General features: G+C 29.0%; 1 protein-coding gene and 1 long non-coding RNA gene across 6 annotated transcripts in view; both read right to left on the minus strand.

Moving 5' to 3' along the window:
- LOC129907400 (ras-GEF domain-containing family member 1B) overlaps window positions 1-19,322 on the minus strand; it is a 281,991-nt gene that overhangs the window by 217,585 nt on the left and 45,084 nt on the right. The window contains exon 2 of the mRNA XM_055983580.1: window positions 15,485-16,328. Coding sequence (XP_055839555.1) covers window positions 15,485-15,655 — 171 coding nt within the window. The 5' untranslated portion in view covers window positions 15,656-16,328. The remainder of the gene's footprint in view (window positions 1-15,484; window positions 16,329-19,322) is intronic.
- LOC129907402 (uncharacterized) lies at window positions 994-3,410 on the minus strand. 5 transcript variants are annotated; one of them, XR_008771027.1, is made up of 3 exons: window positions 3,315-3,410; window positions 1,482-1,967; window positions 994-1,423 (listed from the first exon to the last, which is right to left on the minus strand). It is a non-coding gene; the product is annotated as an uncharacterized LOC129907402 (long non-coding RNA). The 5 variants fall into 5 exon arrangements; XR_008771025.1 differs by having other exon boundaries at window positions 1,482-2,073; window positions 3,315-3,333; XR_008771026.1 differs by lacking the exon at window positions 3,315-3,410 and adding an exon at window positions 2,602-2,716.

Genomic DNA, 19,322 nt, shown 5'->3' on the forward strand with positions numbered 1-19,322 from the left:
GCATGGTGCAGATTATAAATTACTTCGTGGCTTGGGAGGGTTGAACCACTCAGAGATCGATTGGCTTCCTAAAACTGCTAAAATGAACGTCTTGCATAACTATTTAAAATCAGCCCTAGAACAGGCTCACGAATCGTATCGACAGGGATATAATTTGCGAAGTAGGGTGGTCTCATATGAAGTAGGTGACGTCTTGTACAAAAGAAATTTTATTTTGAGCAATACAGCCAAACACCTTAACGCAAAACTTTGTCCAAAATTTATTAAAGTGACAGTAACCAAAAAAGTAGGTAACAACTTATATGAAGTCGTAGACGCCAAAGGCCACAAATCCGTAACTCATTCAAAAGACCTAAAGAAATAAGAATACTCCTTTAAAATTTCAAAATTTATTGCCCGGCCAACTCAGCTGTACACGAGACTCTTCCATATGAATTAAGGTATTAGCAAAAACAAAAACGTTTCTTTTCATGTCCTTTTTATAAGGTGAACCTTTTACAAAAAGAACATGATTTGTAGGAAACGGCCAACGAAAATTATCAAAACAATTTGTTTTATTCGAAGTCTTCTTTGAAATAATTCCTTATCGGGAAATAAATATTAAAATTCACGCGCTTATTCAAATAATAATAACTACAAGAGAACATATTATTTTATTATTATAGAAAACATTAATATTACGTTCAAAAAAAGAAATAAAACACTGAATAAAAATCATTAACATAACCAGATGCACTTTACAGCGACATTGTGTGTGCAGCATAAAAACTCAGTGGGTGAATTACTCAGAATAAACCATCCCTGGTTTCGAAATAGCAAATGCAAAAACTTTCGCATTTCCGTTTTCATTCCTTTCTCAACCATTCCATTCGAAAAGAAAAGTTAGTTGGCGTCATCGATTCCTTATTCTCGATCTTTCCAAATCGAACCACCATAGTACTAGGTAGTCTCCTCAAAGTTACAAGAAAAAAAATTTTAAGATAAAATAAAAACTTGTCGAGGAATCGATAATCGAAAATATATTGTCCAGGGAGTACGCTGCGCAAGCGATCCCGCTTATACAGTTGTTAAGTAAGTACATACTTCAACAAAAAAAAAAATCCCATCAGAAATATAAAAATCACATTTTTTTTATCAGCGGCGACCAGCATCCAGTTTTGCATGTGGTCAAACATCCTTTTTTTTTGACCGACGACGCTGATACATTCCAGAATTTCTATAAGACAATAGTTAATTCTCTAATAATCTTCCCATCACCTCGGAGAAACTTTTTCATTGATCAAAAATCTTAATCATTGAAATTCTTGCTTGGAGAAAGGTTCTTTCTTGTTGAAAATAAGATCCTTTGAGGAATCACATCGAAATCTTGATCAAGGAACGAACATTGGTAGGTTCGCATCAAAAAAATTAAATCCGCTCGAGACTGGTAAGAAACAGAATTCATTAGTTGATTATAGGTCACACAAATGACACCCACTTACTTTTCTTTAACTAGTCTTCCAGGGTTATATACTATATAGCTCTAATCTAATAATCTCCCCTTGATTCACGATTCGTGAAAGAAAAAACAAGTAGTCAAGACTTAACTTCAAGCCATCAACGCAACAGGGAGAGAGTTAAGACACTTCGACGTTTTTTGGTCCATCCTGTTGATCGAGGTGGTCTTGAATCCACGAGCCATATAGGTTTCCCTTGACTCCAAAACAAAAAAGCAAACTAAGGTTTCTTGAGGCAAGTGCATACATTTTTTTTAAAGGTAAGGAAGCACGTGATATATATTCCTCGAAGGGGTGTATCTAATGAAAAACTTTTGAAATTTTTTGAACGTCTGTAGGATTATAGGATTCATCTCATAAGACAACAAAACTTCATTGTTTGACTAAATCCAAAAACGACTCCGGTTCCTCTTAGAGCCATTGAATAGCTCCAACTGCGAGACAGAACAAGGGTCATCGGAAGAATCGTTGCTGGAAATAAACCATCAAAACAAAAAGTGAACAAAACGAATTTAAACAAATTAAATAGGAAGTGTCGGTAAGGTAGTTGAGATAGTCCTTAAGAAAAGTGCGGTGCCTATAAAAAAAAAAAAAAAAACTATTAAAGAAATAACCTACAGATAAAAGAAAGTGCAAGAGAAAAAAATTAGATTTGATTAGGAATTACCTAAAGGAATTAATTGATTTAGCTCTGATTTTTCAATCGTCAGTTAGACTATCAGAAGAATAAATGTCAATATAAAAAAAACTTTTATTCCTAGGAATAAGCTCTATCTGAGGTTTATCTGACTATTGAAAAATTGACCCTTAACCTACAAAAACAAAAAAAAAATAAACAAAAATAAGAGATTAGATAAAGATAAAATTAAAATCTGAAAAAAAAAAAAAAAAAATGAATTAGTTAAATTAAAACAGAAGAAAAAAGAAAAGATAAGAAAGGATTAATCATAAGGAAAAGAAAAAGATAAATTAAATTTTGACAAGAAAAAGTGAAAGTTAGTAAATATCGATTAAAATTAAGCTGAAAAGAAAATTTTTAAATTAATAAGAATCTAAAAGTAAGAAAATATTCATTTGATTAGCAAAACATAAAAAGAAGAATTACCGATTTTAAATTAAAAGATTTTTTTTTAAACTATTGCTTCTACGACAAGTTGGAATTTGATAAATTAAATAAAAAGTAATAATTTTGTTTTGATAGAAAAAAAAAAATCAATTCGATTAAAGTTTTTTTTTTTGATTGAGTGGAATTCGACAAAAGAATTATATATTTTTTTTAAAGTGTTTTTTCGATAAGCCGATGTTTATAGTGAAGTTGAAATAGGTTCACTTTCAAGTTTCGATGAAGCAATAGTTTCAAAGAATAGAAATAAGGTTTTTAGATTTGTTTTTGAACAAAGATTTTTGTATATTTTAAAATAATGATAAAAATAGTATTATTGTGACATCCCATCCATCAAGGTCCATAAAAATAATATTTTTCTCTGAATAATGAAAGTGATTAACAACATCCACTTCATCAACATACCATCATCGTTTCCCTAACAAAATTAATTCATCATTTACAACAAACACCTATTTTAAAACACAAAAATTTCAACAAATTAATAAACAAACAGATAAACCAACATCATGCTGTGCACAACATCGATTTTTTTTTTGGTAAGTCTATTTAAATTTTATATCATTGCATAAATATTTTTATACAACATAAATTAAAAATACATAACATACATGAAATTACATACATAATTTAAATTAAAAATGCGAAACTAAAGATAAAGCAAAATTAAAAACGATAAAGAGCGAGGAGCTTACTTCAAGAATTTTTGAAGAACTCCGGATGGGTTGGGGTTATAAAGTTGCATCTTTTGATAAATTTTTTTTTGAATAACATTTTGATTTTTGTTGCTGGGAAGATACAATTCGATGAGTCCTTGGGTTGTTGAGAATAATTTAACAAACAAATTTAGTTTTGAATGAATTTTTTTTATGATCGATGAATGGAGATGAAATTTAATTAAATTTTTTTTTGAATTATTGATTGTTTATAATAATTTTGATAATTTTAAGCGACATTTCTTTTTGATTTAAATAAAAGAGTTTGATTAAGATGTATAGTTAAAAATAATTGATTTTTTTTTGAATGTACGAATCGGTTATGAAGAGCTGATATTATTAAATTTACTTTTTGGAGAATTCATGTTTCGAAAAGTCGAAGATAATTTACTTCACGGTGATGAATAATCACATTATGAATTTCTAAGGAGTTAATATTGGGGAGTGAAGTAGGAAAGTATGTGAAGAGGGTGTATGAGTTTTTAGGGGAAAGTTATTAACTTTCTCCTCTTCCGATGAGGGCTGTTGCAGTAAAATTTTTTTTTTGGGAGCTTTAGCAATGGCTTAGGAATATTTTCAAATTTTTTTATTTTTGAGATATTTAAAGGGCGGGTAAAGACGGCTCCGAGGACACGACTATCTATGTCCTCCCCCTCAGTGTGTATGTCCAAGAAGCAAGTAAAGGTCATTAATTTCGGGTCCTACCATTTAAAGATGGAAAAATATATCCAGTCGATTTTCACCGGAGACTTAGGTCTGCAAAAAGGTAACACCGTCCTATCGCGAGTAACAAGATCCCCCCCATCGGCGAGCTATGCATTGGCAAATATCAGGCCTTCAGTTACCGACGCGTGTGGACACCCCTTTCGACTCCCGCCTGGACGGGCCAATGGGTCTGTAAACATTGGTCCTAAAGGTGGGATAAGTCGTTAGGGGAAATCGATGAAACTTTGAAAAATAGATAAATTGCAGAGAATCAACAAATTATATCTTTGATATTTTAGATCTTTTATGATCTATTACTGAAAGGGAATTCGGTCTGGTTGGTTAGTTTAGAAGATGCGTTTAAAAGATTCTCTCGTTCTTTAAGAAGGGAATAACAGTTTGCGAAAAGTAGTAATTCTTCATTTCAATGAAATGATGTTATAGGTGCGAGTGAACATTTCCAAAGCATACAAAGTATTCAAAGTTTTCAAAGTTTAAAATAATTAATATTAAAAATAGGTACGTTACATTTATAAAATTAAAATTATTTTTGTTTTAAAAAATCATTTAAATGTGTATCTGATTGCACTTGATTTCAGTTTTCAATATTTTTTCCCAACTCTGAAACAATTGACATCCACATTTGAATAATGTGCAATTAAGAATTTTCTTTAATAAGCACAATTCAATTTACATTAAATCCCCTACCAAAAAAAAACGAATACAAACAAATTTGATTTAGGTTTCTCATTATGGCCAATAGAAAATCACATAATCGCAAACTGATAGTTTTTTTTTGTTTTCGTATCCCAAACTAACCAAACCACAATTTGATTCATTATTCATCTGACTATAAAATTGGCATAAAACATACATCACATAAATGTATACGATTTATACAACCACTTAAAACAAAAAACAAACAAAAAACAAGAACGATTTTTCCCTATAATAAACCATTAAACCCTAATCCAACCCCAAAAAATGTTCACATTAATCCACTGTCTACCACTAGAGCTTTATAATACCCATAATGAATTAATGAGACCTAAACCTGTCGCCATTATTTGCCTCAAATGAAAATGATTTATTATTTAAAATTACAAACTATACTCGGTTGCATGTGGGTTTGGATTGTTTTTTTTTTAATTTTTTTTTTTTTTTTGTAACGCAAATCTACTTCATATGGTGCTAAAATAACAAACACGCTCTATTTATCATATAAGTTTTGTCAGAGGGAGTATGGCTTTGTTTGCATTTACTATGAACCCACACTGAGATAAAAAAAAATGGACATTTCTATTTAGTATCTAAATAAAGTGGATAATTACTTTGTTTCGTAAAATCAATGTTTGAAATCTGTATTTTCAAATTAGGTCTATTAAAATATGTAGAATTTATAAATTAACATGTGACACCTTATGGTAAGGAAATATATAAAATAGATAAATACACATCATATCCATGAACAAAGCGATGCAATTTTCGCAAATTAAAATTGGGAATAGTTTGTTAATTTGTTTGCTAATTTGTTGCTAATTAGTTACGGAAATTTCGATTTTGTTGCTCTGGTAGTTTTGTGTTTAAGGTTATTTATGTCAGTCACTTAAAGGTTTAAGGAGTCAAATCTGAGATATAAAATGTTTAAAATCATACACCGAATATTTCTTATACTAACTTACTTTTTCTGACCAAAAGAAATTGAAATCATTTCAAAAAGGGTAAATGGACGTAAAATGGTTAAAATTACAAAATATTCAATACAATTACCTACATCATTAAAACATTGCATTTAAAGCTTAATTCTTTGGTTATATATTTTATATTGATATCGGAAACTTTTAAACCCTTTATCTTCTCAAGCTGCAACTACAGAGCAACAAGCCTGCGACATACTATGTTCAAAATTTTAGAGTAAGTCATAATAAAAGGTGAAATTATAAGCTTTCAGATGATATAAAATGTATTAAAGGTTGTCATTTAAAAAATATATTGAATGGTGTTAGAAGAGAAAAAAGATTGATTTTTTTGCTTTTTTGATGAAAATTGATTGGGTTCAAAAAATTCCAGCTCTTTTTGTAGATGTTGTATAGACATGGTCGATATAAATATTTTGAGCTGAAACAATTAGCTTTCAGATGATTTAAAATTTATTATGGATTGTCATATAAAAAACATAGATTTAAAGTGATGGAGTAAAAAAAGGTAGATTTTTTCGATTTTTTTTTTTTTGCAAGAAAAATGATTTTTTAAGGTTTCACTTGTACCACGTGTTGAATGGCACACATGATTTTTTATTTCTCAGTCTTTTCCCCTATCAACTTATAGGAAATGAAAAAAAAAACCAAAAGCAGGGTTTTAAAAATAATTTTTTTTAAATGCAAAAAATTTGCATTAAAAAAAATATTAATTGCAAATAAAAATATTGTAAATATAATAAATCACTTTTATCAAAAAAACAAAACGCGACTTATAAGAATCGAAATTTATGGTTTCTATTGAAATTCACAATGCACAAATTTTGCATTTTTTTTAAATACAGACAATTTTTTACTTATAATAACATTTTTTTACTACAGCAAAATATTTTGTTTGCAATAAAGATTTTATTTTCAATATACAATATTATTGTAAATACTTTTTGGTTACAAAAACAAATTTTTAAAGTAAAATATTTTCAGTTGCAATAAATTTTCTTTTAATGCAAATTTTCTCAGTTGCAATAAACATATTTTATAAAGCAATTTTTTTATTTGCTATAACTATTTTTTTTTTCATCATGAATAAAAATTCCCTTTGAAAATTTTCATATTTTAAATATCTTTGTGGAAGTTTTTTTTTCCAAGTTAAACTTAAATCTTTAAATCAAAATTCATTTTGTACGTTTTTTTTTGCCACCCATCAAATAACTTGTCTAGCTTTTTTCCTCAAATATTTTCTTAAGGATTTAGATTCCTATACTTAAGGTTGTTTCCACTTTTTCTTTAGAACATCATATATTTCGTCTTTCATAGTATTAGCAGACACACCCTTACGATGTTGAAGAAGAATCCTCTCATATTTTATGATCCTATTGAAATGTCAATCTTAATTTAATGGCCATTACTTCACAACATGTGGTAATGTTGTATTTTTATTTATTTTTTTGTTGTTTTGTTAGGTATATTGAGCTAAATATGTCAACATACTTTAGTATAGATATTGATTTTTCATTCTTCCTGTATATAAAAAAAAAACATAAGAAAAAAGATTGATTGATTTAATTATTGTGTCAAGACCTTGAGCTTTAAGAAAAAAAGAAAAGACAAAAATAACTGATTGTTTTTCTTAATAATGAAAGGTTTATAAACAAATAAGCTACCCTTATTTTAATTCAATATCGGATAAAACCACCCTGAGTTGAGACTTTGAAAAATTAATATGATTTTACTGATATTCAAAAGTTTTTTTAATTATCTTTTCTGGAAGTAACACATTGCTTTTAATTTTAACGCTTAACCTGAAAGACAAGCAAATTTAATATAGACTAATTAAATTTATATTCATATTGCAATAATGCTCTCTCTGTTTTATATTAAAATATTTCATCAAACAAAACTTATTGCAACTTGACGAAAAAATTTAATTATAAGTTCGTGCGCATGCATATGCATTAAAAAAAAAAAATATACATTAAAATAACATTATTTCAAGGTTTTATTCACTGCATCAGCATTTCATTATAATTATTATACATTTAATGGTGTCAAACACTTAAAATCAACACAATCAGAGATATAATTAATTTTATGAAGAATTAATATTTTGTTTCGTTTTTTTTTTTATTATTTTTGTTTTTAATTAAAAAAGCATGATTTTGATTTTTTATTTCATCTTATGTCTACGAAATAGTTTTTTAAAGCTATTGAATGTCATGCATAGGCAATAAAAATGAAATTCACGACTGGGTCGCTCAAACTTGCTCTTAGAGTTCAAGTTGCTTAAATTTTTAAGACTTTTTATATAGAAACTTAGGAAATGTAGGTATATAAAAAAAAAAAAAAAAAAACAAATAAAAAAAAAATAAAATTCATTTTTCAAAAAAATAAAACAATATCTGAAATCAAATCGCCCCACAAAACAAGTAAGTAGTTTTATTTGATATATTAAGGTGCGTTTTTAGAAAAAAAATTTCAAAATCGTTAGAGCAGTTTTTTAAAAAAACTAATTTTTTATAAATAATTTTTTGAAAAAAAAGTTTTAAAATAAAATTGGTATGCCATTTTGTCGTAATCACTAATCAGCATCTAAAAACAAAATTTCAAAAAAAATTCAATGTCCCGTTTTGGAAAATTTGATTTTTCAAAAACAAATTTTCAAATTTTTTTTTAAAATCCAAAAATTATTTTTTTCAAATTTTATTTTTGGCTTATATTTAAAGCACATAAATGCTTTTATATAAAAAATTTCGTTGAAATACAATAAACAGTTTTGCAGAAAATCCGGTTTGAAAAAAGCGGTCCTATGGCAGGTACCGTTAATATTGATTTTAAAAAAAAAATTTTTTTCTTCAAAAGATAGACCTCGTTTAAAAACTAACATTTGAAATTTTTTAACAAAATCGTTGGAGCCGTTTTCGTGAAATTAAACTTTTCCGAAATTTTTGTATGACAGGTACCCTTATTTTTGGACCAAACAAATTAATTCCAAAAACCCCTCTGGAGAGCCGAAAAAAATGCTACATACCAAGTCAATCGGTCCATCTGTTCAGGCTGTAGGTCCTTATACAGACAGACTGACAGACAGTCGCATTCTCTATTATGGTAATGCCATGGAAAAATGTTATCTCAACTTTTTTTTGTACGAATGCATAAATTGATATATAGTATAGTGCCTATATCGCAAGTAAAAATTGAAGGATATTTTCATCGTGATCTGGAATCAAAATTAGAAATGATTAATCCTTGAAGAAGCTGAAAATGTAATAAAATCTTACATCGATGTTCAAAACCCTCATTTTTTTTGCCTACTTGAACTCAAAAACAAAGTATTAAGCCCATAGTTTTTCTGTAGTTAACTTTCAATCTCAATTATGTATTCAATTTCAAATCCCTTCATGCATATCCTTTTTTTTCAGTTTCAACTTTCAGACCCAAGTTTTATCTATGCCCTATCGATAATGGGCTATAGACAAACTGGTATTGACCACAAAAACATGCAAAATGAAAATTCCAGTCTTTAACAGTGTTCCCTTAACGTTAACAACAGAGGATTTTGTTTTATCTCCATTTTCTCCCCATATGAAAAGCTGGAAAGTAGGTAAAATTCAGATGCAAGTTGCATGAGTGCAAAAAGAGAATTTTGCGGATTATCTTGGAATTTCCTAACGATCCTGAAGCTATAGCTGTGTAGACTAGATACATTTATGTATAAAGAAGTTCTTATATAGGAAAAATGAATCCCATATGAATATAGTATCCTTTTGTTATAGTACAATATGGAACTTGTATGTTTGAATACAAGAGAGAGAGTGAGACTATGTGGAGGGTATAGGTACCTATATACGAACAAAACGTATGCATGGGGATAATTATTTGATAACATCATCTCCTAAAGCTGCCTTATACTACACACATGATAGAACCATTTTATGATAGCATAAGTGATTAGCATACAAATGATGCTCAAGCTGTTTAAACATTTTTGGTAGACTTATGCATCACGTGGTTAAATTGGGTATCCCTAACCAGTCACCATCATATAGCCTTTTTGCGTGAACGAAATAATCGAGATAACAGAGACAGTTTTGTGAGGTGAACATTTTCAACTTTCGAGTTTATACCATGCTTCAAGCATGAATTCTTTAAGAATAACAAAAACAAAAAAAAAAAAAGCTATTTTCATAATATTAAATGTTCAAGTATGACAACAAAAACTATAGAGAAGATAGAAAAGTTTTTCAAAAATATATATTTGTGTTTAGATGTGCGTATATACAAGAGTATAGAAAAGGCCGTTAGGCTTCTTAACTCGATCACATATGTAGCATTAAGGAATTTCTCAAACGAGGCTCTCGAGTGTTACAATAAGATTGTAAGATATAATGTGATGGAATCTTTTTGGGGTTTTTGTTGTTAACAAAAAAAAAAAAAAGGTTTTTATTCTTCTTATTTTTTTTTTTTGCTCTTTTTTAACAAAAGAGTTATTTTTGCTTCTAAAAGAGTCATTTTATGTGATTAAAGGAATGTTAACAAAAGTTATTTCAGGAAGAATTTTCAAAGTTAAAATATTTTCGTGTTATACAAAGTGCTGAAGGCATTATTTTGATTGCACATTTTACTGTCAAAAATGTATGTTTGTATATGTATATATATATGTAACAAAAAAGAGTTATTAAGTAAATTGATGTTATTAAATTTTAAACACATACTAAGTAAGCTTCTAATAACAAATTTTTCACTGAGCTTTTTATTCAAGCTAATTATTAAAATATAGGGCACATTTAAGATTAAAAAGAATTAATCTTTTTACGACTTTTTTTTCTTTTTCTCCTGATAATTTTACAAAAAATTTTGATTTACAAGCCTATCTAAAAAGGAGATACTTTGAACTACAAGAACACTAAAGTAAGAGCCATTCGTGTATTTTATTTTTTTTTTTTTTATCGAAATCATTAGAGCCGTATGTATGGCAAGTATTGTTAATTTTGGTTTGAAAACAAATTAATTTTCCATTCCAATTAAAAAAAATACATATGTATATACTATATAATTATTATATAATATGTATATTTTTTAATTAAATTTTTTAAAATAATATTTGCAATACTTTTTTTTTTGGCATTTAAAAATATTTTTTTTTTAATGATTAAGAATATCTGTGTGTAAATTTTGAAAAAAATTAGTTCAGAATTTGACGAAATATACTACACTTAGGAGCAAAAAAATGGAATCAAACTTTTGCGTTTTTTTAAAACGTTAATTGGCCAGGATGTAATTGACATACATGAATGTTAATTGCACCATTAAAAAGCTTGAAACAAAGGCTTTAAATCAATACTAGGAACTTTAAAACCCGTTCACTTTATAAGGATCCAATCAACATAAATGAAGCATGTAAGCAAAAAAAGACTGAAACTGAAACAGAGAGTATCTGGAAAATTTAACATTTTAAAAAAATTAAGTGCAATTTATTGACAGATAACGTCAATAGTAACGGTAGGAAAAAAAAACTGAAATTGAAGCAGAGAATATCAAGAAAATTTAACATTTAGAAAAAAATGAAGTGCAATTTATTGACAGATAGCTATGATACTATCGTATGCATTTTGAAGTTTTTACCAACAATTAAAAGTAAAAAATTCAAGCTTTTAAATGAGACCATAAAACTTGAAGAAACATTATTTTATCCATTGCAATTTTTGTTTTAAATAAAAATTATCTTTTTTGATTCCGTTTTTTTGCTCTTAAGTGTATATTAACTAAAAAATATGTCAATTTGGCGGAAAAAACGCTAACGTCATATTTCTGTTATGCGAATTTTTTTGAGAAAAGCTAAAACCGCAGTTCTGCTGTAATCACTAAGACCACATCGTTCACCAAATTCAATCGAAATAGCCGTTCACAAATTAAGAATAAAAAAAAAATCAAAATCAATGTTTTGAAAACCTATCAATGAACTGCTTTGAAATTTATTTTATTTGTCTATTAAGTAGAGTAACTAAAGCAAATTATTAGGGAACCCGGCCGAACAGCTCTGATTTTGACGATTTTTTTTTTCAAACGTAGGTAATTAAAAATACTTTAAGGTCTATAGATTAAAAATTGCCGATGTTGCCGTATTGATTTTAAAATTAACATAAAAATTTTTTTGAACAAAACCATTTTTTTTTGGTTAACTTTCAAAAAACAAATGATAGCAAAAGATTCTCTAAGTAATTTAAGGAAAAAAATATAAGGGAGTAAGGGACAATCTTCCATCGTTTAAGCGATAAATGCAATTTTCTCACAATCTGACTTCAAACACAAAAAAAATATTTTGAAAACAACGGCAACACTTACAATATTTTAAAATACATTTTTAAAAAGCCAGAAGCTCATACTTATCTCTTAAATTTAAATCCATAAATTTAATTAAGAGTTTTTGAAAAAATGGTCTTCAAACTCAGAATTAAAAAAAAAATGTTATTAAAAAATTTTTAAAATGATTTTTTTCCAAACTTTTTCTAATAAAATATGAATTTATTTTACAAACAATTTTGGCCATAAATATTATCAGTTGAATTCCGAAGCAGAAAAGGTAATATACCTATATCAGACTTTTGAAAAAAAAAATTAAAAATTACTTCAATTTCAATGGGTTTTTTTGATAAAACTGAATTTTTGCATCGAAATAATTAATTTTCTCAAAGACTTTGGTAAATAAGAACTTTAAATTTTTGCTATTTAACTTTCAACAGTGAGGGTTATTAAATGAATAAAAAAAAATTTTGTGTTTAGATGTTGAACTGTGAAAAAAAATAAGATCAATTTTTTTTCAAAACTTTTATTAAAAAAAGTTCTTCGAAAATGTAATATTTTTTAATTTTTTTCATAAACCGTAATACATATTGACATTTAATTTTATAATTTCAAATCATAATAAATGCGGCTAAAAAAATTTGAAAATAAATGCATTTTATACAACGAAAAAGTGTAAAAAACGACATCTTAAAATTTTTTCAATAATTTTTTTTCAAAAATCTGAGTTCAGATACCATTCTTTCAAAAGCCCTTAATTCAATTAACTTAATTTTAATTTTACAAATATTTCTAGGCTTCTAGCTTTTTAAAAATGTATATTTAAATATTGTAGGTGTTGCCGTTGTGTTCAAAATTGCATCTATCGCTTGAACGATGGAAGATTGTACCTCACTCCTATATATTTTTTTTCCTTGAATTTCCTAGACAATCTTTAGGCATCAATTAATTTATGAAATTTAAGAAAAATTTTTGAAAAAAAATTATTTTCTTCACAAAAATCTTTAATTAAATTTAAAAAGTCAAAACGGCAACATCGGCAATTTTTAATCTATAGACTTTAAAGTATTTTTAGTTACCGACGTTTGAAAAAAAAGATCATCAAAATCTAAGCTGTTCGGCCGGGTTCCCTAATGTTGCCAATTTTTGAGCTTTAGTTACTCCACTTATTTATAATTTCTTTTTATTGGCAAATCAATTTTTTTTTTAATTTTGAAATTAATATCTTGTATAAACTGTTTTTGCAATTAAAAAAATTGTATATCATTTTCAAATTTTATTTAAATTTCGTATAAAATTAAATATTAGGGTAAATTAGGGCATTATGGCATACCTAAGCACAAACTCAAATAACTTTACTACGGACTACAATTTTTACTTCAATCATTTTTTTTAATTAAATTTCATAAAAACGTAACATAAATAAATTATTTAAGAAAAAAAATTCAAGCTTTTTAACAAAAAATAAATTAAATTAAAAATAGTCCAAAAAAAACCATATTGCCCTATGTACGGGCAATATGGCGAACCCCATTTACTTCGGAACCCTTTACTTTTTTTACGTATATTCAGCATTTCTGAAATATAATTGTAAATAAGTTTTATAAAATTAACGTTAAATTGAGGTTATTTTCAAATTAAAAAAAATGCAGAGTTGCTTTTGAAATTAGTTTTACATAAGGGCATTATGGCGCAGTCGGGTATAATCTAGCGCCATAATGCCCTTATTACATCTGCGCCATATTGCAAATTATATACACATATTCACAAAACTCCAAAAACTAAACACAATTCTTACTTCAGTTAAAATATAACAAGTGATATAACCAAACCAAAACTGTACTCTGCGTTTCACTCTTTACAACAAACACGTGCACTGTATACTTACCGACACAGAGAAAAATAGACCACATAAAATAGAACAAAAACAATAAGATTTCTCTATGGTTTTCATCCAAGAAGGAAACCTTACTAAAACAATCGGGTTTTCCTTATTGTTTTGAAATCTGAAAAAAAAAAAAATAAAAAAAACGATGACCAGGCTGGGAATCGAACTGGAGACCTCAAATCATTAGTCGCCCACCTTACCACCTGAACCAACCTGCCTTGAAAATATTGATCGCGATTTTTGTTCTAGTGCTAAGTTGCAAAAAAAAAATCAACTTTTCAGTGAAATTTTAATAAGATTTTCTCTATAAAAATAATAAGAAATCTCCTTAAAAAAACCTTATTAATCGTTGATTATAATAAGATTTCCTTATGAAATGTATGGACGGTAAAACAATATGGCAATCTGTTAGTTTTTAGCGGGTCATATTTTTCTCTGTGGAGATACACACAAACAAAAACAAAGCGATATTATATTGGAACCCAGAACCGGTATATTTTTTTTGTTTTCTTTTTTGTTTGGCACAAAAATAAAAGCACTGACCTGCGATCGTCACAAGGCTAGTGTTCGGCGAAGGCCAAAGTTTCTGAATTGGTTTTATTTAAATGCGAGTATTGGAAGTATGGTAGTTGAGAGGTGCGCCATAATGCCCGGTGCGCCATAATGCCCGAAGTTACCCTAAGTTCTTTTTTTTATTTATATGACCTTTTTGTATTAAAAAATTATTTTTTTTATGTAGGCTTTTGATCAATTTATTATTTTCTATTGCAAATAATTCTTGATATATCCAAAACTCATTAACATTATGGCAGCTCCAATAAATAACATCAAATTGCAGCATTTTCATATAAACTTTTAAAATTCTTATAATATTTGGACACATATTTTTTTTTCTCCATCTTAATATCTTGTCAAGTATAAAATTATAGTTTTTTTTCTAGGTTCTCGAGATCTTTTTTAAGTGTTTATTGACTGCTTCAAAAACTTAGCTCTTACAACACGTTATACCTGCTACTGCTAAACCATTAAAAACCATTACCTCCTGAAATGGTGCCTATTCCAAGGAAAATCTCTTACTTAACACCATCCACTTTAGTCAAAAATTATGACTATCATTTGCAACTAATATCACAGAACCACTTCAACACAAGGGTTAAGAAGAAAAAGTAAAAGTAAAGTAACAAAAAAAAACCAAAATTCTTAGATTGAATTGTCAAATAAAGTGAAAAGCTTTTATCATACGCCCCTAAAACTCAATCCCTCTCCTTTTTTCAAATCCTTCATCCATAAAATATATTTCCTTAAACATAACAACGACGATTCTTCCTTATACTCGTACTCATCTTGAAGAAAATAGGAAAGGCTTGAATTTTATCGGCATTTGTCTATAGAAAATAACCTCTTTAGTACCAACACTTTGCTTTGCATAAATCAAATTCAAGTTTGAAGATATATAACAGTTTTTTCTATTTTTAGAAAAAAAAAAAAAAAATAAAATGGTATAAGGGGAGATAGAAAATTTTTTGAAAAATGAAAAATTATTATCTTCGATAACTCACCTCTTGACATCCAAAATCCATATCTATAGCATTTTCGTTATCGTGAATATATCCAAATGCATCAAATTTGTCACGGTCGCGTTGCCCTCTGGATTTTTGTAGCACCGTCTGCTTACATCGTGTTCCGCAGGCGATAGCTGATATTTTACTAGCGTAATAGTACATAGCCATGTGTCACGATTTTTTAGTAATCCTGCTCATTTGTTAGTATAGACAAATTTTTGGGGTTATCTTAGGAACTGAATCCGCATTGTTTTTTTTGTTTTTTTTTATTTGATTTTTTTTTTTTGTTAGTTTTTTTTTTTAACCTCGTGTCACTTTGAATAAAAGTGGTTGTTGATGTGTAACACCTGCACAATGTGGCATTTATATATTTTTTAAGCTATTACAACGAAAAATAGCAGTTTTACGTGCTATTCCAGTCCCACCTTTTGCACCCTTTGTAAGTCCTTTTTTTGAATCCTGTTTGATTACTTTTTTGTTTTGTTTTTATTTCAAACGATGAGAATGAGTTTAGTTTAAGAGCCAGAGAGGACTATTTTTATTCTTATCTCCTTGTTCGTGTTATCGTTTTGTCATAAAAGCATTTTTGCGTTTATGTGTTTTTGATACGAGCAAGCTTCTTGTAGTTTTTCTATTTGTTTTTTTGTTATGATTTAGGGTCTGTGACTCGACAATGACGGTTTGTGTATTTTATCAAAAAAAGGATAATAATATTTTTTGTTCGAAGAGTTGGACATAGTCGTTAGATGCCATCGATTTATAGCCTCGAAATCCATACTCCTACGTTGGGGGTCCAGCCATCATGCAGAGCATCTCTATCGTCAGGATATTTGCGTTGAGCCTGTGTGAAAAAAAAGAAAAAAAAATTTTAAATGAGATCCGGACAAGTCTGAAAAATGTTTGCTTGAGAAATGTATGTTCTTTTTGGCAGAGAGTTTGGACACAAAACCCAAGGACTTCTTCTTCTATTTTCTCCACTCTCTCTGTGATGTCTTTTAATAGCAATAAATCACATGGAACGAATAGCACCGCTGGGAGCATTTTTCTCCTAGTCCATATAATAGAGGTAGTTCTATTAGGTTAAATTGGGCAGTTAATAGGAGAATGTATGATGGCATTTTAGGACCAGACCAGAGTCAGAGAGGAGATGACCATTCCCCAAACAACTCTTTTGCTGATTGCAAATCACAGAGTGTTGTTGCTGATTCACTAGGTTTTATGCGAACACAAAGAAGACCCCCCCCCCCCCCCCCCAAAAAATCCTTACAGAAACTAGAGGTATGTTTATGAAGAAAGAACACCATGATGATTTATGATTTTGATGCCTCTTTGAAGGAATTGGGTGTGATGTAAGTAAAGTATATTTGTTTTGCGTATATCGACGAGAAAGACCTTTTTTCTTGACTTGGTATAGGTCGATATATGGTTTTATTACCCAGAAATGTGTGGGACGTGAAAATCATGCTCAAGTAATTTTCGCATTGCAGAAAAAAAAAAAATGTGAAAGAAAAAAATTATTGTGTTGCGATGAATTCGTAACCCAATTCGAAAAAGAAATGGATATAGACATTTCAAGACAGAGATACCCAAAGGAGATGGGAAACTTTCGTACGTTTTACCCCCCAAAACCCATTTGTTTATTTCGTGTTGTTGTAATCTCTTTTGTGTTCGTGAATAAATGTGAAAAACACACATAGTGTAGCCACGGTGTTTTTACGCACACCTAAGCAAAAATGTATGATTTTTCACGCATACTTAGCCAAAAATGTATATTTTTTCACGCATACTTGTCCAAAAATGTCTAAAGCAGCTTGTAGGCAAACCAGTATGACGTCAGAAGTTTCTCATCTCTTTTGGGTATCTCTGTTTCAAGATTTATTGCTAATGTTCGTTATAATGTGTGTGGGAGGAGGGAAGTATGTGTGTAGGCAGTGGCGTACGTTGAGTTGCCGGGGCCCCGGGGCAAGACTTAATTTTGGGGCCCCTTTGATATTTGGGGGCCACTTAGATACAAAAACAAAAGTACGTATACGCCATACATTTTTTTTTTTGTATGGCTTATTTATTTTTAGGTTTATTTTAATGTTTTATTATGTTCGTAATGCACTTTGCTATACTTACTTAAAATTTTTATCATAATAGTAGCAAATCCTTATACTAGGGGCCCCCAAAATTGAATATTTAGAGACCCCTAAAATAAATTTTTTTTTTAGCTTAGAATTGATAGTTCTTGGGGCCTCTGTTCTGAAGTAATATGAACATGTAAATATTTGATTTTCCATCATTAAACATAATTTTTTTTTTTACTGTGCGCCCCCTGAAAAATTAATTTTGGGGCATACTATAGGTTAGGTATTTGATTTTCCGTCACCAGACATAATTTTTTTTATTTTGGGGTCCCTGAAAAACTATTTTTGGGGCCTCAAAAGTGAGTGCTTAGAGGCCCCTAAAATATAATATAATTTTTTTGGAGCTAAGAATTAATAGGTATTGGGGCCTCTGTTCTGAAGTAATATTCGAAATGCCACCTATAAAATAATGTTTTTATTTTGGGCTCTGATGTATTTATGTTGGTGCCCCTGAATTGATATTTAATTTTCCATTTGATTGTTTTGAACCACTGAAGTAATAGCTTTTGAGGATCCTCAAATAATATTTGTCATGACATCAGAAAATTTAATGAATATTTTTGGGCTCCATAGTAATAGATTTTGGGGCCCCCAAATTAATATTTGATCGGCTCTCAACTAACGGGGTTCCTGAAAAATTATTTTTTGGGACAATTCATATAATATTTTTGGAGCCCCGAAGTCATATTTTTTGGGGCTCCTAAAGTAATATTTAGTAATCCATCAACAAATGTACCTAATTTAATTTAAAAAACAATTTTTTTTAATTTAATTTTTTTTTGACGCCCCGAAGTAAAGGCTTCTGGGACCCGTGGCCTGAAGTTGTTTTTTTGCTTTTTTGGGGCCCCTAATGTATTATTTGTGGTTGCAAAGATTTTTCAAGCAATATTTTTTGGGGCCCTAAGATAAAATTAAAATTTTTTCTTTTAAAAAAGCAGTTTATTTTTTTGGGGCCCATGCGGTAACCTTTTTATTAAATCAATATATATTGTGTGGCTACCAATGCATTATACATTACACTGAATGATAAAATTTGTCTCCCTTGTATCCGAAGTGATTCAAATACATTTTAATTTATCTACTTCGTAACTCAATTTATTCTAAAAGTTTCCTCCTATGCATTGTCTCCAGTTGGGGCCCTGGGGTCGGTCGGGGGCCCCGGGGCGCCGCCCCGCTTGCCCCAAGGGAGTGTACGCCCCTGTGTGTAGGTCTTGTATAATAGAGTGATGGTAAGAGTTATTGGAAAAATTCGTAAATTATATGTTTGGGTAAAGTTTATTATATGGAATTTTGTGTTGTGTTGTAATACATTATGCATAATATACAATACAAGGCATTTTCGGAAATACACATAATTATGAGTGGCAAGACAAGTATAAACTTAACAATATACACCTACCGCAAATATTGAGTGCGAATATTGATAGGTTTATTATTTATAAGTGCGGGTATATTAGTAGATGTAAATAAATAGATCAACACGGGAGAATGTATGATTTGGTATTAATAAATTATTGAGGATGACGATTTGAAAAAGATGAGTTTAAAAATAGAACTTTTTTTTTCATATTTTCGAGAGTAGGTAGGTCTAATTAAGATTTGTAACACCTACAATGTTTTTTGTTGAATAATTTTTATTACTTACTTATTTTTGTATTTTCAATAATTTATTTTAACCACATATCGTTTTCACTTGCGTTAAGGAA

The sequence above is a fragment of the Episyrphus balteatus genome, chromosome 1, assembly GCF_945859705.1.
Source record: "Episyrphus balteatus chromosome 1, idEpiBalt1.1, whole genome shotgun sequence".
NCBI lineage: Eukaryota > Metazoa > Arthropoda > Insecta > Diptera > Syrphidae > Episyrphus > Episyrphus balteatus.